The 25,531-nt window shown below is 38.7% G+C and overlaps 2 protein-coding genes across 6 annotated transcripts in view; one reads left to right on the top strand and one right to left on the bottom strand.

Annotated features, from left to right (window-relative positions):
- Nucleotides 1-514: 514 nt before the first annotated feature.
- DCLRE1A (DNA cross-link repair 1A) lies at nucleotides 515-21,527 on the bottom strand. 5 transcript variants are annotated; one of them, XM_045803182.2, is made up of 10 exons: nucleotides 21,392-21,527; nucleotides 19,672-20,804; nucleotides 15,782-17,473; nucleotides 14,009-14,142; nucleotides 12,787-12,905; nucleotides 9,609-9,749; nucleotides 7,929-8,074; nucleotides 6,982-7,136; nucleotides 2,108-2,249; nucleotides 515-1,105 (listed from the first exon to the last, which is right to left on the bottom strand). In XM_045803182.2, the coding sequence occupies exons 2-10, from the start codon at nucleotides 20,135-20,137 to the stop codon at nucleotides 945-947; spliced, it is 3,156 nt and encodes a 1,051-aa protein (XP_045659138.1). In that variant the 5' UTR covers nucleotides 20,138-20,804; nucleotides 21,392-21,527; the 3' UTR covers nucleotides 515-944. The 5 variants fall into 5 exon arrangements, with proteins under 5 accessions (XP_045659138.1, XP_045659139.1, XP_087718820.1 ...); XM_045803183.2 differs by lacking the exon at nucleotides 21,392-21,527 and adding an exon at nucleotides 21,158-21,329; XM_087862694.1 differs by lacking the exon at nucleotides 21,392-21,527 and adding an exon at nucleotides 21,173-21,203.
- Nucleotides 21,528-21,661: 134 nt separating this feature from the next.
- NHLRC2 (NHL repeat containing 2) overlaps nucleotides 21,662-25,531 on the top strand; it is a 60,595-nt gene continuing 56,725 nt past the window's right edge. The window contains exons 1-2 of the mRNA XM_045803185.2: nucleotides 21,662-22,080; nucleotides 24,932-25,084. Of these exons, the coding sequence (XP_045659141.2) occupies nucleotides 21,903-22,080; nucleotides 24,932-25,084 (331 nt within the window). The 5' untranslated portion in view covers nucleotides 21,662-21,902. The remainder of the gene's footprint in view (nucleotides 22,081-24,931; nucleotides 25,085-25,531) is intronic.

The following is a 25,531-nucleotide window of genomic DNA, read 5'->3' as shown; positions in this document are numbered from 1 at the left end:
TTTATTTGACAGAGACAGAGACAGCCAGCGAGAGAGGGAACACAGGCAGGGGGAGTGGGAGAGGAAGAAGCAGGCTCCCAGCGGAGGAGCCTGATGTGGGGCTCGATCCCAGAACGCCAGGATCATGCCCTGAGCCGAAGGCAGACGCTTAACCGCTGTGCCACCCAGGCGCCCCCCATAAAAACATTTTTAATATGCATTGGCCTGTCCCAAATTTTCATTTTGGATCAGCTACTCTGTCTGTGTTGGAGACATCAAGATTCATAAATAAATTATATAAGCTCACTTAAAAAAACAAAATGTGGCAATCTGAATTTCTAGTTATCTGATGTCTTGAGTAAACAGTTCAGATAAACATCTCTTCATGCAAACTTTTTGCCGTCCTTTAATGGGGGACTACCTAGGCTCTTTGAATCCTCTTCCTTAGCATCAAATGTTGAATTATTTTCATTGAAATTTTTTAAAATTGCATGAACACCACAGTTATAAATCCTAAAAAACAAAAGACACTATGGCAAATTAAAGGTCTTTTATTTAAGTATCATATAAAAGTTATTTCATAAAAATATGCTCCATATTAAATAATTTTAAAGATACATAATTACTAATATATAATGCTTTCAATGTCATTTATCTATTATCATGACTCCTTTGGTCCCTAAGGCTGCCTTGGCTGCCCCTCCTGAGGCTAGATGCAGAGAATAACTGCTCCCGAGGGAGGAGCAAGAATCAGGGGTCCTGGGGAGCCAGTCTGCATCATTACTGATGATGCTGAGAGATACCTGGCACCATGAACATGGATTCAAACATAAATAAGAAAACAAGCTATCTGAGCAGCCTTCACAAGGTTTTCCACATACAGCATACTTCATATCACTAAAGATTTAACTAGTAACGAGCTATACCTAAGTTACTTAACTAGTTCTGAGTCCTTTCGGATAACATCAATATCCAGCTTCCAATTTCCACTCTTTAAAATATTTCTCCATTGTCCTCCTAGATTTCAAGGTGCCAACATTCACAGTAGGTATGATTTTCTGGGGCTTCAGCCACTGAACAAAACGTTTCATTTCTAGGTAGCTGCTGTGTTCACTATAAGGGATTCCTGCAACACAAAAGAGAAGGTACTGCAGACGAAAAATCAAATTATTTAAAAAATATATATACAAGCCCAAAATAAAATAAAAAAGGAAAGCAATCCAGAGTATTGCTGTCAAAAACTCCTCAGTACTTTATTTCTGATAAAAAGATTTGTTAATAACTTTTATGGAGAATAAGGATTAAAACATTAAAATGATACAGAAACCTTGGACATTAAATAATTCTACTGTTTTTCTATGTAGACATTTCATATGTGTTTCTATAGATTCTTATTTTTAATTAGGCTTTCTTTTTAAATTAGGCTTCTCTCTTTAAGTGCTTCACTCAGGAAAATCCTGGAAAAAATGAGTAAAATGTGAAGAGTGACTAGCAAGAGACTCTTGGTTTCCAGCGCAAAGAAGCAGAGTCTAGCCCCTGAGCTTTGCACACATAAAAAATAAGCAAAATAATTAATAATAATAATAATAATATCTTAAAAGTCCCTTTATCTTTCCTGAAGATCACGTGCCACAGAGAAAGGGAGAAGGGGTCCTGTTTTAAATGGGATCTCCAGGGGCTGAAATTAAGTCACTAGTCTAGGGACATTATCAAAAACGTTTCCATCAGCCACGATTACAATAAGCAATTTCTGAGGACAAAGGTAAACCTCCTGGGTCCCTCCTGCCGTCATGGCATCTAATCCAGTCTTCCTGCTGACCGTCTGACAGCGGCACCTGAGCTCCCAGACCCAACAGCACTGCCCGCCCCTCCTCTACGGTTCCTCCGCAAAGCACCAAGCACGCAAACGAAACCGTCTGTATTAGCCAATGTCTTCTTCCTCCTGCCATGTTCCTTTCCATCAGTTTCTGAGGCACTGAAGACACAGCTTTACAGTACGGAGAGCCATTAGACACTCGATTTTTAAAGATTCTTTGGTGTCTGTTTTTCTTGGATCTTATTTTTACAGCTCTTTTTAAAAAACGTCGTAACAAACATTAAAAATGAAAAAAAAAATTCATAATTATACCATATATTGAAATGTTTCCTTTGGTCTGGGGAATAATGTCTGCGATACTCGTTAACTTGTTAGAATGCGTCCATCCCGTAGGTCGAAAAGCCAAAATCTGATCATATTTTCCACCACACTTCTTCAAATGACTCTGTAAAGCCTGTTAAATAAAAATAGGATATTTATGTAACCGTCAGTGAAGGTGGGTTATGTGGAATAAAAGAGAGTGATCACGTTGGTATAGTCTCAGGGAATATGCACTTGGCAAATATTAATTTGCAATAACCTGGAGCCATACTTCCAGAAAGAATACAATCACTGACAAAAAATTTTTCCCCTTATCTTAAACAAGCTAAAGCGCAGTCTGAAAAAAAGTAAGGGTAGAGGCAACTTTAAACACAAGAATTATGAATTGAAAGATTACAATTTAGATAGCTATCAAAAAAGGAAAAGGAGAAAGAGAAAGAGAGAGAAAGAGAGAGAAAGAGAGAGAAAGAGAGAGAAAGAGAGAAAGAGAGAAAGAGAGAAAGAGAGAAAGAAAGAAAGAAAGAAAGAAAGAAAGAAAGAAAGAAAGAAAGAAAGAAAGAAAGAAACTCTCCAAATCCTACTATTAGGATATTGAATATATTGTTAGGAGTTAGATACCAATATTAACACTGGTAAACAGCAGCCCAAACATGCCCACATGCATGTGTACAACGGAGGACTGACAGGTGGATAGAAAGATGGGCCTAAGTCTATGAACGGCACTATACTCAACATGCACGTGTATTTCAAAGATGCACACTAGCACTGTTCTCAGGCTCTTACTCCTTTTCACTCTTTAATCATGAACTAGAATACTTGCAAAACTTTTCATGCTGCTACAATTGGGAGTACTATGTTCCCTAATAAATCTTGAGTAGAACTTTCCAAACTAAAGTCATCAAAAGTGATGACATTTGATGAAATCTGAAAATCAACAACCAAAGTTCAATCTTGGGAATATAAAAATCCAAATAAAGACAGTAATGGTGCAAGAGATACTGAAAGTCTAATACTTTTGGACTTCAGGCAAAACCCACAGTGTCAAGGGCTCAGTGTAAATTTATAATAAAATTCTAGTTTTATTTAAAATAATAAAAAAATCTAAACTGTACATGATGTCATCTTGGATTTCCAAAGGTCTCCTTTTTCTTCCTTCATCATCCATACTCCGAACTATTAAAGTGCTGTCGAAGATGCTGGTAGAAAGTTCTGAAGTAAGCAAAGACAAATCCATGCACCCGTCTACTTGGTCCTCATCTAATACATGACGGTTCCAGGATTAGGCCATGTTGTGCTGTCAGAGTGGTGGATACGAGACACAGCCTTTCAACCTTCTGGAAGCTTAGAGCCTAGCAGGGAGATGGTCAATAAAACCCACTTTCTGGGTCTTTTTTTTTTTTTTTTTTTTTTTTTTATGAAATGATATGCCCTTTCTTAACTTCTTCTAATTCTCATCTTCTATTATACCATCAGCAACTAGAAGCCTTGCAGATTGACCTTTCCACAAAGGACTCATTCTCAGTAGAAATTCCTAGAAATGGGGTTGTTGCGTTAAAGGATTTACCCTTAATTTCTACTTCTATCCAAGTGGGTGAGAGTGCTAATTTCTCTAATCACAGCATAGGAATACTACCTTTTAAAAAAGTATGCTAATTTAGTAGGACACAAACACATTCTTGTTTTATTTTTATGTTTGATTACTAGTTAGAGGCTAAACATGTGATTGTGTTTATCAGATATTTATATTCCACTGGTGAATTAATAACAATCTTCTGATCTCTCCTTTGTATCAAACAATGATCTCTTATTAACTTAAATGCTTACCATTTATTTATTTCTAAAGATTTTATTTATTTATTTGAGGGAGAGAGAGAGCGACAGAGAGAGGGAGCACAAGCAGGGGGAGCAGCAGGCAGAGGGAGAAGGAGAAGCAGGCTCCCCACTGAGCAGGGATCCAGTGTGGGGCGTGATCCCAGGACCCTGAGATCATGAACTGAGCCAAAGGCAGACACTTAACTGACTGAGCCACCCAAGAGCCCCAATACCTACCATTTAAAAAGTAGTATTTCTTACTAACTACTGCCTCCCCACAAAAAAGTTTAAGTTATGGATAGATAGCTAAGTTTTCATTATAATCCCCAGCTCTGCAAATTTTCAGGTTTTGGCTTGTTTAGTCTAGGATCTAGGTCATGTGATACTATGTGCTTAACTACTAGCCCTCTTCCCCTTGTCTTCACAAAGGAAAGGAAATAATATAAAACTGAGGTTTAAAGCAATTACACGTTTAATATCATAAAGTGAGAATCCAATTTTCAATACAGGTCATGAAACACATCCATTCCCATTTGCTCCACAAAATCCACAAGTAGAATTAGTGAGAATTTATGCTTTTCATAAAACAAATTAGAGTTACCACAAAAACATCATTAACCTATGCCATAAACAAAAATAGATATTATCATCCAAGCCAAACATACAGAAAACATTGCCAGCAGCCACTAGTCGTTCATAAACCACAATCTGGGAACTACTGCCATTTTATTAATTTTACTAAGAATGATCTAGCCAAGGGGCGCCTGGGTGGCTCAGGCAGTTGAGTGTCTGCCTTTGGCTCGGGTCATGATCCCAGGGTCCTGGGATCGAACCCCTAAGCATCAGGCACCCTGCTCAGCAAGGGAGTCTTCTTCTCCCTCTCCCTCTGCCCCCCACCTCCGCCATGCTCTCTCTCAAATAAATAAAATCTTAAAAAAAAACAACAAAAAAAGAATGATTTAGTCAACATAAAGTCTCTGATCCATGACTTGTCTGTTTATTGGTAACCTGTTTGTGATAAAACTGATTATGCCACGAGAACTGTTTTTCAGCAGGCAAATAATCATCTACCACGTTACTGTTTATTACTGTAATGTTTTACCACCTTCAGTCCACTGGGTTTAAATCAGAGGCGGCAGTCAATCCATATCACATAAATGAACTCGGGATGTCGAACTAGATAGCATGAACGGATTTACAGGGCTTCTAGGGCTTTCAAGCCTGCCTTACAAACCGTGAAAATCGCACTCGTTAACATTTTCACAAAATGTCATTAGGTCTCATGCAACAAAACTATTTTTGGTGGCAAAATATTGGCTTTAAGTACTAACTAAAATATAGCTTCTTGGTGACCATCAGCTTGCTTGCTTTCTTGCTTGCTTTTTTTTTTTTTTTTTTAAGATTTTATGTATTTATTTGAGAGAGAGCACAAGTGGAGAGGAAGAGCAGAGGGGGAAGGTGAGTCCCCGCCAAGGAGGGAGCCAGATGCGGACTCTATCCCAGGACCCTGGGATCATGACCTGAGCCCAAGGCAGATGCTTAACCGACTGAGCTACCCAGGTGCCCCAACAGTGTTGATTCTCTTTTTTCATGTTTTTAGGACATTTATACTTTCTCATTCACTCCTTAGGCTTCTGCCATTTGGCTCCTTTCAATATCACTTCCCTGAAACATTTCTTGTGCAGGTCCCTGAAGATGTTCTAATTGCCAAATTGCCATTCTTTCCTTCTATGGCCTCCTTGCAGCATTGGGCACCTTTAAAAACTCTCATGAAAAGTTCTTGTCCCTTCATTGCCAAAAAACTCTCACTCTGCCATCCCTATTATCCTCCTAAATGGATCATTTGTTCAAATGGGACAAACTAAGTTAGTAGGAAATAAAAGTGTAAGATAAAAATCATAAAAAAATACGCTATACCCTGAAGATACCAATGTTCATTTTATGATTAACATCTGATTAACTTCCACACAAATTAGATGCCTCCCAAATTTAAAATACGTTTCCAAAGATGGCTTTAAAGGGACAAAATTCTGCCTTGATTATCCCTGAAATTTTTATGAAGTGTATACTCAGGAAACTAGGCCATAAAAATTTCACCTTAATCTTATGAAGAAAGGAGTTCTCCCAGTTAACGATTCCCTTGTAAGTCCAGGGATAAAATACTCATTTTATTAATACAGTTTAAGTGTTCTTATTTATAAGACAGATATAATAATCGACATCCTAAGCTATTTCAAAAAGTTCCATAAAAGTTAGTTCATGAAATTATAGCAGAAGTGAAAGTACATTCTTTGGTGTACCTTATGTTCTGATCTGTTTTTAACAAGCAGGTCTGATGTAGTCCATTGCTAGGCATCAAAATGTTAGTAAATGGAATGAATCTTAGTAGATGAATAAATCTGAGAAGTCTCCCAAATCACAGTGAGATCCTAACATCTATCTTTTTCTTGTTTATTTGTTTTTAAGTAAGCTCGGTGCCCACTGTGGGGCTTGAACTCATGACCCTGAGATCAAGAGTTGCATGCTCTACTGACTGAGCCAGGAAGGTACATATCTCTGTATCTTAATCTATACCTCGGAAGTGATACTACAACTTGCTCTTAGGATACACTTCCACTATTTCACTTAATCCTCACAAGTAAGCTTCCAACATATATCAATGTTATTAGGGATTAATATTAATACAGAAAAGACCGAAGAAAAGTAGGAATTCCTTAGAGTTCTCTGCTCATTTCCCCACTCAGTGGAAAGAAATGGAAGACAATCTTAGACACAGAAGATCTGAATGACCAGATAGCTGCACACTTTTCTATTTTTGTTTCTTTTATGACAATTCTCCTCCGGGCCTATGAATTAGTTTACACAGGCGCACACACACAACAAATAAAAACATTTTAAATTCCACTTAAAAGATCTTCTAGGGCAAGGTTTACTATGACTCCACTGTCACTGAATTCCTCTGTGTTAAATGCAGGTAAAAGGGGATTCCAGTTTATAATCGCTGTATTACCTTTTCTAGTCCACCCTAGAAATACATCTCTCTGAAGGCTTACCTTAAAGTTAATTTGCATCATTGGGAGAAGGTGAACCAGTGAACTGCACATGTCTGTAGTGATGAAGGAATTAAGTTCTGGTATGTTGAGGCACTGTAAGGTTTTATATTTTTCTTGGGACATGCCCACTTTTGAACCTAAAACATCAGCAATGGCTACAGGCAAAGGAAAAGGTTAAAAATAGTAAAACTGCAGCTTATGAAAAAAATAAAGTTACAACTTCATCAAAATTTAAAATAAGAATTTACCAACAACAACAAAAGGAATTCCAAACATTCACACTGTCGCTATACTTCAAAAAGGCTGAACACTTTTGTTGGTTAACTGTATGAAATAAATTATGAGAAATTCAAAGAATTTCTTTTTAAAGACCTTTGTATTTAAAAACTGCAAAAGATATATAGAAAGGGGTAGAGGAGAAGAAGGAACCAAATCTGGAGGACCGAAAACCTTGGCGTTATCACTTCATAGCTTAATGTTGGACATGATGTGACCATAATTAGGAAGAAATGGAACAGTATTTTGTGAAACAGAATAACGCCATCTAGACAAACTACAATTACATATCCCAAATCGTTTAGGTACAAGAATCAAAACTGTTCTCTAAAATAATTACTTGATGGTCACCCTCAAAGATGGCGGCAGTCCAACGATGCATTAGTCATTTTTCCAAGTTCACCGAAATACTAGTGTAGCACGGACGTTTGCCCTGGAAACGTTCTGCAGGTGTAAAGTCTACCATAAACACCCTTCTCCAGTGTTTCCACTAAGTTAAGCCTTTCCAAGTTTAAATGAATCCAGCTCTATCAAATTTTTCTTTGAAGGTAATATTGCACCATTGCAGGAAATAAGTATCAAGTGCAGCATCCAGACGGAAAAGGCTTTATGCAAAAGAGAATCTGATCTTTATAATATATTAATGTAAATTAGATACAGCTACCACCCACCTAGGAAGACTTTCTCTTTTCCAATAGAATAAGTGCCACAGACAACGAGAACACGTGGGTTTAGAGTTACTGCCTCAAAGGCAGTGTTGATGGCAAACTGGATAACCTCTTGCTGAGACGGAAAGGAGTATTCTGGGCTGCAATATCTGTAATAGGGAAGTATGGTGCTTATTAAATGAGCAATAAGAAAGCCACAGCATTAAGGGAGGTGCCGTTTTAGAAACCAAGCTTCAGCAAACTTACAGACAGAGGTAGTGTAATAGATTAACCCCACTGCGGTTATCCCACGGCCTCTGGTTAAAATATTTGTTACAAGCTATGGATAATTTATGATGGAATTCTACAATTCCAGTATGTCTTTTACAGTGTATTTCCTTTATTGCCCTCACATAAAGAAATTGGCTCTTTTTCTTCCAGAACAGTTCTAGTTGGCTATTTTAGCTGTGAATTGTATACCGTGGCATCTTTCTGTTTTAACTCCAATCACTATCAAAGAAAATACTGGTGGTAGGGATTATCTCTGAACTAAAGAATTCTGATTCGGTTTAAAAAATTCTTAAAATAATGAAACCAAACACGAATTTAATGAAGCAGTTTTAAATCAGTTAGTATTCACATGGTTATCCGCTCTTCTGAAGTGATACAGAAATATATATAGTATTACAACAATACAACAGATCCAGTTGGGTCTACCTCAATACAATAACACCCAATGAAAAAGCAACCCTAAGACTACTAGCTAGCTAGCTCTATTCGGGATGAAAATAAAGCATTTTTTTCCCACTAAAAAGAAAGTCATAAAGTACAAACATCAAAGAAACATATTTTCCCCCATTTTCAAAATTGTTTTTGCTGGTCAGGCATAAGAATAGAGAAAACACTTGTCTTTTTTCTGATGAAAAACCCACAAAGAAATTCAGAATTCTATGCAGAGAAAAACTAAGGAAAAAAAGGGGAGGGAGGGTTTACTTATTATTTTCCGAACTTATTTAGTGTTTAAAGTACATATAAAAGAATGGAAAAATTAGCTATAGCGTTAGAAAACTGGAAGTGGAAAGACCACCTTTTACTAAAATATGACATCTAAACTCCTTAAAACAGGTTGAAATAGTTGACATAATTCATTTCTAACAAATTGATGAGGTATTTTAATATATAATAAAAAATGGTTGGTACCATGATGTTTATAACATTTAGGGATTCAAAGTTGTCACTTACAAATTACCTTTTGGAGAAAGGAACAAAGTCATTTTGAATATTCAGAAACAATCACATTTTGGCCTCTGTTTCTTCTTCACAATTATACTTAAGAGTTACACAGGTACTTTGCAAAGATAAAAGGGTGTTCTAAAGTTTGCCCCCCAATTTTTCTTCCTTGTTTCAGTAATAGGATTCTCACATAAACCAAAGGAAATCACAAAAAAGCACAAACTGAGTTGTAGTTAGTTAAGACATAGCATCCCAAATTTGTTCTTAAGCAAGTGTGTATGTTTTCAAATAGCAGTTCACTGATAAATGATCTTAAAATGGAAATTGACAATAAGCTATCTTTTTTTTTTTTTTTTTTTTTTACAATAAGCCATCGTTTTGATTACCTAAGCAACTGGCCAAATTGTTCATAGTAAGCAGGACAAATACTGTCAGTGGGAAAAGGAAGCATACAAACAAAGCCTCTCTTACGTTGTATCTAAATAAAGCGTGTGGACTCTCTGTCCTGCAAGACGAGAACGTTCCATGGTGGGATCTGCTCGGAAGTCACCCGTGTGTAATAGGACGTTACCGTTAGGAAGATAAAACAGGATCATGACAGCACCTGGACAACTGAACACAAACATTTCAGAGGAATAGTCTCAACACGCTCGCGGCAGCCGAAGGAAGAGGACTTCTTCACTATCGGCAAGGTAATACACTCAGGAGTGACCGCCTGATACAGCATTGTACTACAAAGGAAATGCAGCATTTTAGGAAGTTTACATCGTAATTAAAAAAAAAAAAAGTGGTGTGCAGGAAAGGATTAATTCAGCAGGCCGGGTTTGTTGGAACTCCACACTTCCCACCTAAGACATGTCTTCAGGAATAGTCCTTGGCTGGCCCTGGAGAGAGGAGTTGAACTCCTGGAATGCTCTGCTCAGTGAGAGTGCTTGTAGGCCTGACGCATGGGCCGTGTGCGACCAGACAGTTAACGCTAAGGATGTTATCTACGGTGACTATCTGTTTTGCCGAGTCTGAGGAGCTGAGGCAAGTCATGTGGCTGTTGCATTGCGTGCAGGACTGACCCTCAGTAAAAGCTCCGGCTGAACTCCAGGCTCAGATGAGCTTCCCTGCTTGGCCACGCGTGGCATGTGCGGTGAACACCGCTGCTGGGAGAACCAGTGCGTCTGTGCTACTCAGTAGAACAGGATCCCTGGAAACTTGGGCCTGCTTTCTCCTGCACTTTGCCCCCATTTGCCTTTTCCCTTTGCTGACTTTATCTGTATCCTGTCACTGTAACCATGAGTACAACAGCCCTTCTGAGTCCCGTGGGTCCTTCTAGTAAACCACTGAGCCTCAAAGTGGTCTTGGGGACCCCTGACATACTGGGGCTTGGAAATTACTGCCAAAACACACGGAACTTTCGTTTTGAATTCTGGGAAAGCACAGGAAATAATTACTTTTGTAATTAAAAACTTCCCTTTACCTCCCCACCCCAAAACTTCAGACCGTAATGACTTCACTGGGCAATTCTATGAAACACCTAGGGAAGAAACAGTCCCAATACTATACATCTTTCAGAACAGAGTAGGAGGGAATAGTTTGTGAGGCCAGTATTACCCTAATATCAAAACCAGACGAAAGCATTATAAAAAAAACTACAGACCAATATCCATTACGAAAACAGACAAAGAAGTCCTTAACAAAGTATTTAGCATATCACATCCAGCAATATATATATATATATATATATATATATATATATATTTAAAGGATAATCCGTGAAGGCTAAGTGGAGTTTATCCCAGCGATGCAAGGCTGGTTTAACATTCAAAAAGTCCATCATCATTCACCCTGTTAACATTATAGAGGAGAAAAATTGTTCGATCACCTCAGAAGATGCTGAGGAAGCATTTCACAAAAGTCAACACCCATTCGTGATCACACACTCTCAGCAGACTAGGAATGGCGGGGATTTTCCTCAGCCCGATGGAAGGCAGCTATGAAAAACCTATTGCTAACATCAAGCTAAATGGAGAAACACTGAACGCTTTCCTCTTAAGGTCAGGAACAAGGCAGTATCGGCTCTCACTATTCCCATTCGACACTGTTCTGGAGGTCTGACCCAGGACCATAAACAAGAGGGGGAGAAAAGCACTCCGAATGGAAAGTACAAAGTAAAAGAACACTGTCTGTATGTGCAGATGACAGGACAGTACATGCAGAACATTTTCAGGAATCTGTAAAAAACCGACTACAACTAATGTTCAAGTTCAGCGAGGTCTCGGGATACAAGGTCAATAAACGAAAATCAGCTGTCCATCGAGAGGTGAAGGGATAGACTTTGTAGTGTGCCCATACAACAGATACCACTCAGCAATAAAAAGAAACAAACCATTGATACACACATCTGCAGGGATGAATCTCAAAAACAAGAGGAGGGACAGAAGCCGGCCGCAAAAGAGTAGATACCATGGGATTTCATTTCACTGAACCCCTAGGAAAGACAAATCGAATCCATGGTGATAAGATACAGATCAATGGTCCCCTGGGCTAGAGTTGGGCTTGGGAATTGACTGGGAATGGAGCGCAAGGAAACCTTTTGGGGTGGGGAAAATTTCCTCTATTTTTCTGTAGTGGATATTACATGGGTGTGTTTTTGTCAAAATTCAGCAAACACTTAAAATAGGTCTATTTTATTTATGTAAATTGCACCTAAGAAAGTTGACTAAAAAAATCAGAACTTGAGCTGTTATAATCATTGATTTAAAAAAGCAGCAGCAGCAGGGCACCTGGGTGGCCCAGTTGGTTGAGCATGACTCTTGGTTTAGGCTCAGGTCATGATCTCCAGGTGGTGAGATCGAGGCCTGGCAAGCCCTGCATCAGGCTCTGCACTCAGTGGGGAGTCTGCTTGGGATTCTCTCTCCCTCTCCCTCTGCCCCCGACCCCTCTCTAAAACAAAAGGAAAAAAGAAAAAAAAGAAACAGCAACAAAGTTAGCATACAAAACGTTAAAAGCAACCTGAACACAGAGCATGGGTCTGGATTTTGGGAGACCTTGTCTTAATTTTAATTCTCTAAGCGTCTGTGATGGCTAAAATCCTATGAAAAGTAAAAAGCACAGTTGACAGTTGCATTTTGGTAACAGGATACTGACAGTGCTTTACATTAAAAGAAAAAATGAAGGAAAAAGGGAAACCACTTCCAAGAAAAAAATCTTCCAAGTCTTTAGTATCAAATGCCTGAAGGATTTCTTAAAAGGGGGGGAAAAATCCTCTCGTATCTGAATGGAGTGTAAGCTATTAACCTATATAAGTGATATTAAAGAAAATGGCAAAAAAAAAAAAAGGCAAAAGTTAGCTCTTCAAAACAGCAGCAACATGTTCAAATATTTTTTTAAAAAATAAGATGGAGTCTCATGTCAAGCATGGTAATTTAAACTGCATTAAAAATGAATTAGATAACATTCAAAGGCTCTCTCAGTACATTTAATCTCTGATTCTGTAATTGGGTATATTATTTTTTTTCAAAAGGAGAAACACGTTTTACTCAAAGTTTTAAAAATATCAACCATATTAGTTCCAACACAAGAAGTTCTTAAATAGCCACACTAATATGGTTTTATTTTAAATCAATGAGGCTAGTCTGAAGGTAACTTTAATACTTACTGATTGGCATCAAGCAAAACAACTTTTACACCATTTACTATACATTCCGTGTCCATCGGCAATGGATGGACATATTGTTTTTGCACGTGCAGTTTGCTCCTCAACAAATTGCCAGTTATCTGCAAAACAGAATGTGCTTATTGCTGATACAGTAAAACACTACATAAGTCTCTTATTCCAGATCTACTTTAGAACTAAGTATCTTAGTCTCTGTTCTCCCACTTACTTATATCCATGGAAACCCTCCAGAATGCCCGCAAGAACTTCCTACCATGAGTATGTCCCAGCTCTGCTTAAACATGGTTCACTGGCTCTCCCTCACCTGTGAAAAGTCCCTCGTCCCCAGATGACATACAAAACCCTTCGTGATCCGGCCGCTGCTCATTTCTGCAGGTTTATCTTTTGTTATTCCCTAACTCACGGTTAGCCTTTAGGAATTATCTGAAGTGCCTGCAATGGGGAGATTTCTCAGGTGTCTATGCCTGAATGCAAACTCTGCTCTCTACCTGGGATGTTCTCTCCTCCTTCCGCCACCTGGTTCTGGAATCGGGCATAACTGCGTTTGAATTCTGACTCTGCCATTACTGGCTCTGTGACTTAGGGCACATCAATTAATCTCTCCCAGCCTTGGCTGCTTCATTAATAAAAAGAGATTCATTTTACTTCAATAAAAATAATTCAAGAATGCTTAATGATTAAATTGAATTCTAGCCAAAGCCCTTAGTAGTAGCCATTAGAAGAGTCACCATTTAATAATTAATTCAAGGTATCTCTTCCACCATGAAACTTTTTCTAACCTTGGCCTGGGCCAGAATAAAGCACTTTTTTCTCCTATTTGCTGGTGGTCTGTTTAGTTTTTGGTCACAATTCCAATTCCTTCGCACTGTTATTTGTGAATGTGTCCCCTGAAGGCTGTGAGCTCCTTGAAGTTAGGTATTTCGCCTTGAATGTCCTTTGGGGCATCAATAAATGTTTACTGAATGGAACGTAGGTGTTTTAGTTACACCGTGAGGTAGTTTACTGTTTCCATATACTAAAGCATTAAAAAAAAACGATTGTGACTACTGACAGTAGCTCATTTTAGACTCTTCAAGTGGAATTTGTTTTCGCTCACATCTTTTCTAGTAGAGTGATAGACCTTACAATGTTATTCTTTTTTAACCAAATTGCTTAGAAATTCACTGCATTCTATAAATTAAGAATTTAGAAAGCTAAAACTTACCTCACTACAATAAATTGGAAATGTGAAGTTTTTAGACAATCCAGCATAATGATCAGAATGAAAATGTGTGAGAAAATAGGCTGTGCACCCTTCAACCAATCCGTACTGGAAGGCATCAACTGTAAAGCCAGTCCCTGCAATGAGAAGAGCACAGGGCTGCTTGAGCAAGAGAAACAGAGCGAAAGAGTGAAAGATGTCCAATTCGAATGTAAATAGTGAACCCCCTAATGTCTTTACATCTCAAATCCAACTAAGCTCCATAATTTAAAAATTTATGCCACATAAATTCAGCAAAAGGGGATACTAGAGATGAAAATGAGTCTTGTAAGTTTCTATTAAACATTCCAGTATTGGCTTTTAAATATATTTTTTTAAATTTCTTTTTTTTTTTTTTTTTAAGTAGGCTCCATGCCCAGTGTGTAGCCCAGTGCAGGGCTTGAACTCATGATCCTAAGATTAAGACCTGAGCTGAGACCAAGAGTCTGATGTTTAACCAACAGAGAGACACAGGTACCCACTGGCTTTTTTAAAAAAATGAATAACTGTACCCAAAAAATTAAAATACTAAGCTACAAACCATTTTTGCTTGTTTTACTGACTTAAAATTCTTTACTTCTGTGAAACAGCAGAAGGAAAATGTTCACTTTCTTCTTATTTTACTCTACTTTGGCAATTGCTACTGGGGGCACAAATGGTCCAAGGCCCAACGGATCATACGTATTACAGTGGCTGTGGCCCTCCACCGGGTCACAGCGCAATAACAGAGGGACAGCGTCTCTGTAGTATTTGAATTTCATCGTGGGGGATGGGAGGTGGGGGGGGGAAGAAGGGAAACAAGAACATAAGTGCCAAAAAAAGGCTATCTAGAGGAGCAGTAAAGAGAAAAAATGGCTGAGCTGTTCGGAAAACTGTTCCTGAAGGAAATAACCAAGTGCGTGAACTGTGATTTGCAAGTCAACAGGCACGCCTTCACAGTCTCACTGAGGCTTATCCCCACACACAGCACACTAGTCTCGGGCTCATTTAAAAGATAGGACATACATCACCATAAGTATTAAAGACAAAACTGGCGTTATGATGTACATAAATGATATTTCCTACATAAACGTTTTGAGCAAATTACAGACTGCGACTACCAAAGCATTTTAAACAATCTTTCTGGAACCAGGTATATTTTGGCAGATTTTATATTCTTTTCAGAAGAAGAATTATTGGTTTCTTCAATAATAAAATTCATTTTACAACACATTTTTCTAACTCATCTATGAAGGCGTGAGAAATTACAAAATGTAAAAAAGGACAAGAAACTAAGTTATGATAGGGGTTAAAAATGTTTGGCATTTATTAGGACCTATACGATCTGTTACTTTTCCTTCTTTGAAGCTATTTAGCACTTTGTCTTTCTCCTAAGGGCTTAGAGACTATTATTTTAATTAAATTTTATAATTTATATGTTTTTATTATAATTACTTACAGAGAGCTTCTCCTCCTTCCGTATTAAGCTGACCTTTACTCATCTGTGTCAAGTCTGTAAAATCTTACTAATATAGTATCTTGTACACAAAATTTACTTAATAAAAGTCTGCTGAATTGAATGGGGCAAAAACATTTAAATAGGCAAAAAAAATCTATGTTACATGCCAACAAAGTATAAAAAACAAAGGAAATACATACAAACAAATTGTTCTATACAAACACACACAACATGGGCAATAAACATGAAATTTTTAAAAGTCAATTCTTTATAGATTAAGCGTTGGTATTTCAACTTACCAGGTATTTTCTTATAGAATGGACATGTCCTTGTTCTTAATTGTCCTGCACTAGGTGACTCTGGGATTTTCGTGTTCCCTCTCTGCAGCCTCCCACAAGGTGATTTCATGAAGACTTTGTCTTTCCCTAAATTGACTGTTCCAGATTCTGTCCTCTTAAGGTGATGTGACCTCTTCTGATGTGCTCCTTCCTGTAGTGAATCTGACTTTCTAAGTCTCTTTCTCTGATGCTGTGACCTCTTACTAGAAAGTTCCACAGGGGGCTGACTCTCCCTTAAATTCTTTTCATCAAGTTCTAAATCACTTAAAGATTTTTCGGCTTTCCTCTTGCGCTGCCGGGACCTCTTTTCATTAGGACTCACAGCTGGATTTAAATTCATCCCTTCTGCACTTCCCTCGAGCAATTTCTCTTCTTTTCTTTTGGGTGGTAGTCCAAAATAAACACCTATATCCATTTGTTTCATTACTTTGGAAGAAGGCTGTGTTGCAGGACACTTGGGACCAGAAGGCGACATTTTCAGAGACTCGGCAGCATTAAGCGCACCGGAAGAATTCTGCGTATTGGGAACTGTAACTTTACTGCCTAGTCGACCACCTAATGCCTTTCTGCAGACACATGCTGAATTAGCATTGCTCTTTGCATTGAAGTTCTTACTTGATTTTCTAGTTTTACTTTGGGTTGGACGAAAAGAAAGATCCCCTTCTCCCTGCCTTTCGAAAGCTTCTGGCATCTCACTATGAAGTGACGGCAGAGAAATCTGATTGCGAACAGCTGATTCTTGAACTACCTGCTTCTGTTGATTTGATTGAGATGGGTCACATTCTGGCTTACTAGGTTTTGCTCTCGTGGCCTGATAACTAGAAGCAAGCCCTCGTGTTAACGCAGACGGAAACAGTGCAAAATCATTACCGGTACGTGCTGGATCATCACAAGGAATAACACCCTTATTTTGGAAAAAAAGTGGAGATGAACCAGTTAGAGTGTTGTATTTATACAGTACTTCATGGCATTTATCCTGAGTTAAGCCGTCCACGTGGGGGCCGCTCTCCTGCTGCTCCTTCAGGAAGGAACCATGGAGTTTTTGAAACCCAGTGGAGTTGCTGTCATCTTCTCCCAGGCTGCCATCTTTACAGCTCTCTGTAAAGAATAGCTCCTGCTGCAAGTCACCCAGCTTGTCTTCCAGACTGTAAGTTTCCTCATCACTTTGAAGTGGAGAATAAGAGATTTCACAGCTACTAAAGTCGTTTTCTGGCAATGGGATGTGTTCTGAGTTGCACTGGCTGTCTAATTCTTCAGCAAGAGGCAAACCAACTCCTACCAGTTTGTCATTATTAACACATTCTGGAAATTGTGGGGTTTGTTGGGACGTTTGGATATTTGTCGAAGAAGAAGAAGAAGAAGAAATCTTTTTATTGGCTTCAGTTGGAGACTGAGATTTCCTTAGACACGGTGCCACTAATGAGGGGTGAGTTGAAACACTTCTTAAGTTTTCCATTGGCTTCTGATGCAGAGACCATCTTTCCTCAAGGCCCCAGAGAACGCCTGAATTAGTCTCACTGAAGCCATCCCCTGACCCATGCAGTGGGCTGCTGAAAGGACTGTGGCTCGCCCTGCTCCGAGCCAGCAGGAGGTGAGTGTATCTCTTGAAATGAGAAGGAATCGTTGAGGTGCACAGAAGACCATCAGGACACTCTGAAAATTTTTAAAAAGTAATGCAGGATCACTGGGTGTTATACGGAACTAACGAATCATCGAACTTTACATCGGAAACCGGGGATGTACTGTATGGTGACTAACATAATATAACAAAAAAAATCATTAAAAAAAAAAAAAGTAATGCAGGATCAAAGCAGAGACAGCTTTAAAACCTAAGTGGAAAGTCATCAGTCCTACCTTGAGGCCTTATGACCATGGCTATCTTTATACAGTCAAAAGATCCAGCATAAAATAATAAGTACCCAGTATGGTTTTGCTACATGCTAGTTATTATTTTTAAATCATACATGGATTTGAAATATATGGCTAAATTATTTTTAAATACTTGTAAAATTATTTTTAAATTATATTTAAATCAAATACTTCTTCAAATTTCTTTTCAGATCTTTTTTTTCAAAAAAATTTTGTAAGACTAACACCTTTCCCCCCTAAGTAACTCTCACAAATAGGAGCCCCTTCAAACTACAGTCCATGTCTACACAAGGTATTTACAGGTGCTCCCTAGTTCGCTACTGTTTTGGCAATAGTGAAAAAGACTAGTGTGCCTCTGAGGGAACTAAAGTTCAACCCCAATTTTTATCTGATCAAGTAATACGGATTTGTGACAATTAAAGTACCCAATGAGGGTCCGTTATTTAATATTTACACTGCATACAATAAGAGTAATAACAATCTTAATTAGCTATAGCTGTTCATACACTGAATAGTTTGGATTCTAAGATTTGAAATTCAATTTGATGAACTGGTTAATAATGCTTTAATAATAATCTGGAAACTAATCCCCGTCATACCATTATAATAGAGAAACAGTCCGTGAACCATCTTGGCATATCCCCCTGTGTGTTAATTTCCAGCTTTTTTTTTTTTCTTAAAGTTTTATTTATTTAAGCAATCTCTACACCCAGTGTGGGGCTTGAACTCATGACCTCTAGATCAAGAGTCACATGCTCTTCGGACTGAGCCAGCTAGGTGTCCCAATTTCCAGGTTTATCAAAAAATGACCCACTCTCCCTCCTAAAAAAGACGTTACATTAAATTAGAAGACCTCGTTGCTTAACTTAAAACCACCTCATACAAATATCTGTTGTGGCACAGAACTCAATTCAAGAAGAGTCCATCTGAGATTCTATTCAAAGGGGTTTAGTCAGTGAAAAACCAAAAGAAAAATCTCTGAGGTGCCTTCATCATAGACATTTCACCCTGAGCTGCTCACCACGAGACTCCAACTTCCATTTCTGATTTTCGAGCCACTTAAAAGCAAATTAGTAGCATTTGATGAGACTTTCACTTTATAAAAAAAAGCTGATGCCAAAATGTTTTTAAAGTTCTTTTGCGTCTTTATGCAGTACTTTAAAATAACAGAGGTTAATAATAAAATGTCTTCTGAATCATACATAACATGAAAGCCATACTGAGTAGTATTTTTATTTTGATGAATTTTCATTCTTTGAGATTTAAAAATCCATATATGGTATATATAACTTTGATATATACAAATCATCATAACAACCCATTCTTCACATACGCCAAGTAGGACTACCTACATGTTAAACATGACATTATATATTTTAAAATATAATAAAAGCATAACATTACTTCCGTTATCATTTGGCACATTTTTAATTCGAATCTTAAAAATCTAAGACTCCTTCCCAGATCTTCTTCCTGTATCATCGCATGATAAATTCAACATTTAGAAGACTCCACTATATGCATAATCCTCTACATTTCTGTTTCACAAAAGATAACAAATGGGCAGTTTAACTTTTAAAAATGCTCATCTGTAAAACGTCAATACCACTTACCTTTTGCAGTCATGGTGAGAGTCAAGTTAACAGAATGAAAGTATCTAGCATAGTATGTGCTCAATTAACATTTATGAAAAACCACTGAGATATTTAGGAACTTCGATGAAGTAATAAAATGCATTTCAACTGTTTTCAAGTTTGCAACATTCTTTACAATTACACCATTCACTATGATCTCTTTACCCTTCTCAAGAAGGGTTTCCTTGTTTCCTTCTACGGTAAATCATTTATACTTTAGTATAAAGTATATAAAGTATCTCCCTTTCACTTTACTGCTTGCCTTGCTTGTTCCATCTGGCTAATTCATCTGGCCTAATGCAGGTTTTTTACACTATTTAAAGACTACTCCCTTTTTTGCCGTCTTACCTGTTTCAGAGACTGGCGGAGAATCCAAACACTCAAAAACATGCCATCGAGGTGTTTGACCTAGCAATGAGGAAAAAGGCATCTGGCAGTTTGGGCAGTATCCATCATAAACTGGACGTATCTTTGGAGATACTTGTTTGTTTTTGCGAGTCCGACAATGCTTTCCTGGAGTTGTCTCCTTGTCTTGGGACTGGTGAATACCATCTCCACAACTAGAATTCTGACTAGAAGCTATGGAAGTCTGATTATCTGTTTCTTCAAAGCACATTTCAGGGTCCTTTGTCTTCTCTTTAGCTTCTGCAGTTCTTTTTTTATTTCTGTTTCGTTTTGACTGGTATTTTCCATCTGTTGCTTTTTCAACAGATTTTGGAATATTCTCAGAGCAATTATTTGTATGTATTGGTTTTGGTTTTCTTTTAGATTTGTATTCCCAGATGTCTTCTTCCAAAAAAGCATCTTCTAACATGGCAAAATGATGTTTAAGTAAATGGAGAATCTATTTCTTGTTACAAAAATTTTAAATGGAATTATTTTGCTGAGAAAGAAAAAAAAGTAACAAGACCCCCACTAACTTGATGGGGGGAATCTAAAGCTTTGGTAATGAATATATTAGCAAACTACAAACCTTGTACCTGAGAACACCTGCTATTCCATTTATACCACAATAAAATTAAGAGAACCTACCACAGGGGTAGCGTCTGAGAATTTTCGCATTTTGACCACTATTTCATTCAAGTGTGTCAGCCTTTCCAAGGACTTGATTCATAGAACTAAGAATCAGTAATGCTTTGAAAATTAAGCACTAATAAGAAGTATAGGTTCAACAGCTTAATCTTAGAATGAGCTTTGTAAAATTGTTATGAAGCTCCCATCAGTTCCCTTTCAACTGGACAACTGTCCAAATACTTCACAAATAAAACCACAGTCCCTGGCCAATTGGCTTAGCAGGGTTTCCAAACATTAAATGGCTCTCTCAGCTTGCTAGTATCACCATAACCACACCATAATCAAAGAGGTGTGTGATTCGGGGTAGGGGGGAGTAGTAATTGCCCTTATCCTTGACTCTTGGATAGTCAACCACTTCAGTTTCCTGGGTCAGTCCAGTATCTTCTTCCAGCAGCAACGAACAAACACTGCACAATGAACAAACAAAATCCAAATATGTGAAGTTGTGACTGCACAGAGGCCACCCACAGTCCTAACTCCAGACTGCAGAAGTGGTCTGCCCTAGAGCTGGCCAGCCCCCTCTCCACCAGCCTCAAAACCAAGGTTCACCTGCCTTATGCCTTCCCACCTGCTCTGCCTTCTCTTTGAACTCAGGAGGCTGCAAGGCCAGTGAGGAGGGCCTTACCCTTTCCAGGGCAGGGAGAGAGTGAGTTGCTAGCACAGGCGGTTCCATAAAAGCTATCAGAGCCCTCTGCTTCTGAAGTCGGAGGCCCAGCCCACCCGGATCCTCGCCGCAGCCCACCTGCCACCCGCAGCCCACCTGCCACCCGCACACCCTCGGGAGTAGTTCCAGCTGCGTCCGCTCCCCTCGGCGCCCCCCCCCCCCCCTGCTCCGGTGACAATCTGTCCGCGCTCGCACTTTCAGCACTGCGGGGAGACAAAATGCTGTATTTGTGTATAAGCAAAAGTCATTGCCAGTTACTCCCAACTTAAAAAAAAAAAAAAACAACAAAAAAAAAACCCTATCCCATGAGGCTATCTCTACCCGCTTTACCTCCGGTGTCTTGGCGGGAACAGCTTCCCCTCGCCCGTGCTGTGTCGAATCGGCTGATCCTGGTCTAAGGGCGGGACTTTGAAAAAGTTTGTGTCCTTTGAAGTTCTACTGATTTATTTTATCTTATTTTTGTTCTAAAACCCGCTAATTTCCAAAGTGAAGTGGAGGGGGAACGGTTCTCAGAGCTTCCGGAACGCGGACCCAGAGGCTTTCCCCATGCAGAATCTGGCGCTCTGAATGTCCAGGCTCAGTTTTGCCGGGACGCTCTGGAAGGGGCGGGGTGGTTTGGGCCCGTAGCTAAATTACGGGCCCGGGAATTCCAGCAGTTTTGCACCTTAGCATTGGAATGCATGATTACAAAAGGGAAAGGTGTCGTTTATGTGGAGTTGGGCTAGTGGAGAGTGAGGTGAATGTGCCGTTTTGAAACCAAAGGACAGTAAGCGCTTCCTCTCTCCCCACTCGAGACCCTCCCGCGGGCCCGGCGGCCGCCTCTGGACTGTCCGGAGAGAACATGGCGGTCCCCGGAGCCCGGGGCTGTAGCCTCGCGGGCCTGCTCCCGGCGCAGACTTCGCTGGAGTACGCCCTGCTCGACGCCGTCACCCAGGAGGAGAAGGACAGCCTGGTCTACCAGTATCTGCAGAAGGTGGACGGCTGGGAGCAGGACTTGTCAGTGCCCGAGTTTCCGGAAGGTGAGGGGCAGGCTTCGGGGTGGGGACCCCTCCCGGAACCTCCCCTTCCTCGGGGACGGCGCCCTCCCCTGAAGCGGGGGGCGAGGCGGGGTTGCGCGACCGCTCCCGGGCGGTTCGCCAGCTCTGCGGCTTCCCCGGGTCCCCAAGCGGCGGAAAAAGGTGGTTTTCTGGAGAGCGCGGGGACGTGCACTTCCGCCTCTGTATCCCGAGTCCCTGCCGGGGTCTTGTGTAAAACTAAGTAGACATTCCATGAATGTTTAGTGGCCCCGGTTGGCAAGGATTGAAATGTCCATGCCACCCTGGCCTTTCAGTCTGGTTGCCCAGCATCGTCATTGTCATCCCCTGCACATCAAGCTAACATTTATTGCTCACTTACGTGCCACACACAACTGTAAACACGTCAGGGGACTATTTTATTTAATCCTCTCTACAACTCGTTGAGGCCTCTTAAAGAGCTATTTAAAGTTGAGGAAACTGAGGCACAAGAAGGCTAAGTAATTTCCTCAAGGCTTCACAACTAATAACTGCCACAGCCGGATTATGCAGACCCCGGACTGGCAAGTATCTTAGCTGTGCGACACTTCTTTGTTAAAAGTCTTGAAATTTGTAGTTTTTAAAATCTGAATCAATTACGGTCTGTTTCTAGGGTTTGAATCCCAGCTCTGAGTGTTTGGAACACCAGGGAACGGATATTCCCAGTAGTGCTATTTGGGAAGCACCTCTTGCTATGATAAATGAAACCATACTTTCCCTTCTTTGGTTGGGACTGGCATTGTTTTGTTGGTGTTGGCATGTCTCCTGGTGTGACACTGAAACCACATGTATAGTTAATTGTTTGGATATGGCAAAGTTCAGTGTCTCATGGGAGATACATCAGAACCTTGCCTTTGACAAGAGTCTTATGTCTTTCCAAGCCTTTTGCGCCCACCTTCAAAAATGCTTATTTTTTCCGTTACTAATCCTATAATGAATTTGAAATATTGTGGAGTTATTAGGAAAGAATTGGGTGCATGACTGCTTCTCCCATCAAAAGAACTTTGAGAGATTATATACGTATGTGCATATTTTTTTAAAAGTTTGCTAAGAAGTTAGTTACATGGTATAGTGTTATAAGCAAGCAGGCCACCAGCTAGGTTTTGGGCCAGTGTTTTTATTTTCTGGTCGTGTTTATATTTATAGTGGGTGTATTTTATTACCATGAGATTTGACCTTAGTGACTCATAAATAATATAACAAAATATTCAAGCTTCGTATTTGAGATAGTGAAATTTTCTGCTGGATCTGATTATTGAGTTCAGAATACTAGATAACAGTTTTTCTTGGTTTCTTTATCAGTAAGCTATAATCAAGAAGTCATAAGCATAACTATCTCAGAAACAATATGCTTTGTTCATTTCTTCAAAGAGATGTGTTTATGGGAAACTGTGGTGTAACAGATGGATTCAGACAGATTTGGGATTAAATCCTAGTTATTTCATTTGTTAGTTGCATGATTTTGAGCAAGTTACTTGATTTCTCCAAGCCTTACTTTACTCCCTCATAAAGTAGAACCAGTATTTAGCATTCAGGTTAATTATGTGGATTAGAGGTGATACATCTGAAGTTCTAAGTTTGTAGGATAGCTCAATAAATGTTGACAGTTTTTTAAAATTATATTCATTGTAATTATTGTTATTGTAAAATTTATTATTAAGCCTGGTAAGCGCAATAACTGACATGTAATAATAATACTTTATTTACCCTCTAATCTAAGTCACTCTTGACTATTTACAAAAAATAAATTTAAAAGACCGATTCATAAATATTTTGCAATTAAGATGTGAAACATACATAAGTTAGAAATTTTATATGATTACTTGACCTGGTGTACCATTAACGCTTTATTAAAATGCATAATTAAGAGCTTACTCTACCCTAAAACCTCACTAGGTTGGACTACTTAAGGCGGAAAGTCTAGTTTGATTGGCAGATTATTCATTTATTTACTTATTTATTTATTAGAATTTTGTTTTAATTGAGTAACTCCAGTTACTATGACTAGTCATTAGTTGTTATTATTCACTTCCACCCAACTTTGACTTTCAGTTTCTATAAAATATTTCTGAATATCTGCTTCGAGATGTAATTAATAATGTTAGTGGCTGCATTTACTTATAAACAATAAGCTCATTTTCTTTGTTTTTCTAAGTTGGTTAAGTAGAGATGCTGTACTTTTAATATTTAATAAAATCTTCTTTATAGTGCATAGTTAAAAGTATAAGTCATGCTCAAGTGATTATAAATTCTGATTTATAAAAGTACAGATTAATGAGATTCCATTTTTCTTTGGAGGGAAGGGAACACATTCTTCATCAATATTAATGTTGCTTCCATGAAATCTATAATAGTATATTTTGCTTAACTTTGCATTTAAAATATTTTGTATTTAAGGTCTCATTCAAATCCAGAGCACTTTAGTTCTTATGAAATTGGCTTAGGCATTTTGTATGTTTATATTTTAACACTTTGCTCCTTTTAGAATTTAGTCCTGTCTCGCTATTCTTAAGATTACTTCATTCTCAAAAGTTCATTTGAACCTGATTGTGTACTTAAGTCCTCTTAATATTTGATATTTACTCTCATTCTTGCCTAAATGTGTGGATCTTGCTTTCTTTCACACACAGACTATTCTATTTCTGAAAGAATTTAGTAGCTCTTTCTTACTATCTTTGCATACTGCCCCATAATAGCATCTTTCCCATCTCACCCCACCCCGCATCCCTTCCTTAGAAATAATAATGGTTTACGTTTTAATGGGAAGTTTTAGATAACCCTTTTCCTTTAATCATAATCTATTTTGTGTAAATTTCAGGATTAGAATGGCTGAACACAGAAGAGCCTATTTCTCTCTACAAGGATCTGTGTGGAAAAGTAGTCATCCTCGATTTCTTCACCTACTGCTGCATAAACTGTATTCACCTATTGCCTGATCTTCATGCGTTAGAACACACATACTCTGCTAAAGGTATCTGCCCTTTAATTGGTTTCTAACAGACTGTCCTGGCATAGGCACTGGAGGAGTAGCTGACTCATTTGCTCATAGGAAAATGAACATTTGGCAAGACTTCAGTGATTCTAAAAGTAATTTCTAATCTATGATTTAAGGACTCTCTGTACCCTCTCATGAAGAGTTAAGCTTAGTGATAATGGTTTGCCTTCCTAAAGAACCAGCATTTAGTATATTTTTTTCCTCTGAGGCTGAGGACATGATTTACTTTTTTATGATCAAGTATTTTTAAAAGTTCATTTTGTATATTTAGACTTACCTAAATTTGTCCTATGAGAAAATGAAACTTGTGACTCAAATCTTACACTCTTCTCACTAAGATATAAAGGTTTAAAGTTCTTATTAGGAAATGTGATTGGACTTCCTTTAATTTCAGATGACATGAACTACAGTGGAATGCCAGGT

This window comes from Ursus americanus, chromosome 6 (genome assembly GCF_024610735.1).
Source record: "Ursus americanus isolate L20-20 chromosome 6, mUrsAme1.1.p, whole genome shotgun sequence".
NCBI lineage: Eukaryota > Metazoa > Chordata > Mammalia > Carnivora > Ursidae > Ursus > Ursus americanus.
Note: the sequence above shows the minus strand (reverse complement) of the source record. Positions and strands in the feature narration are given on the sequence as shown.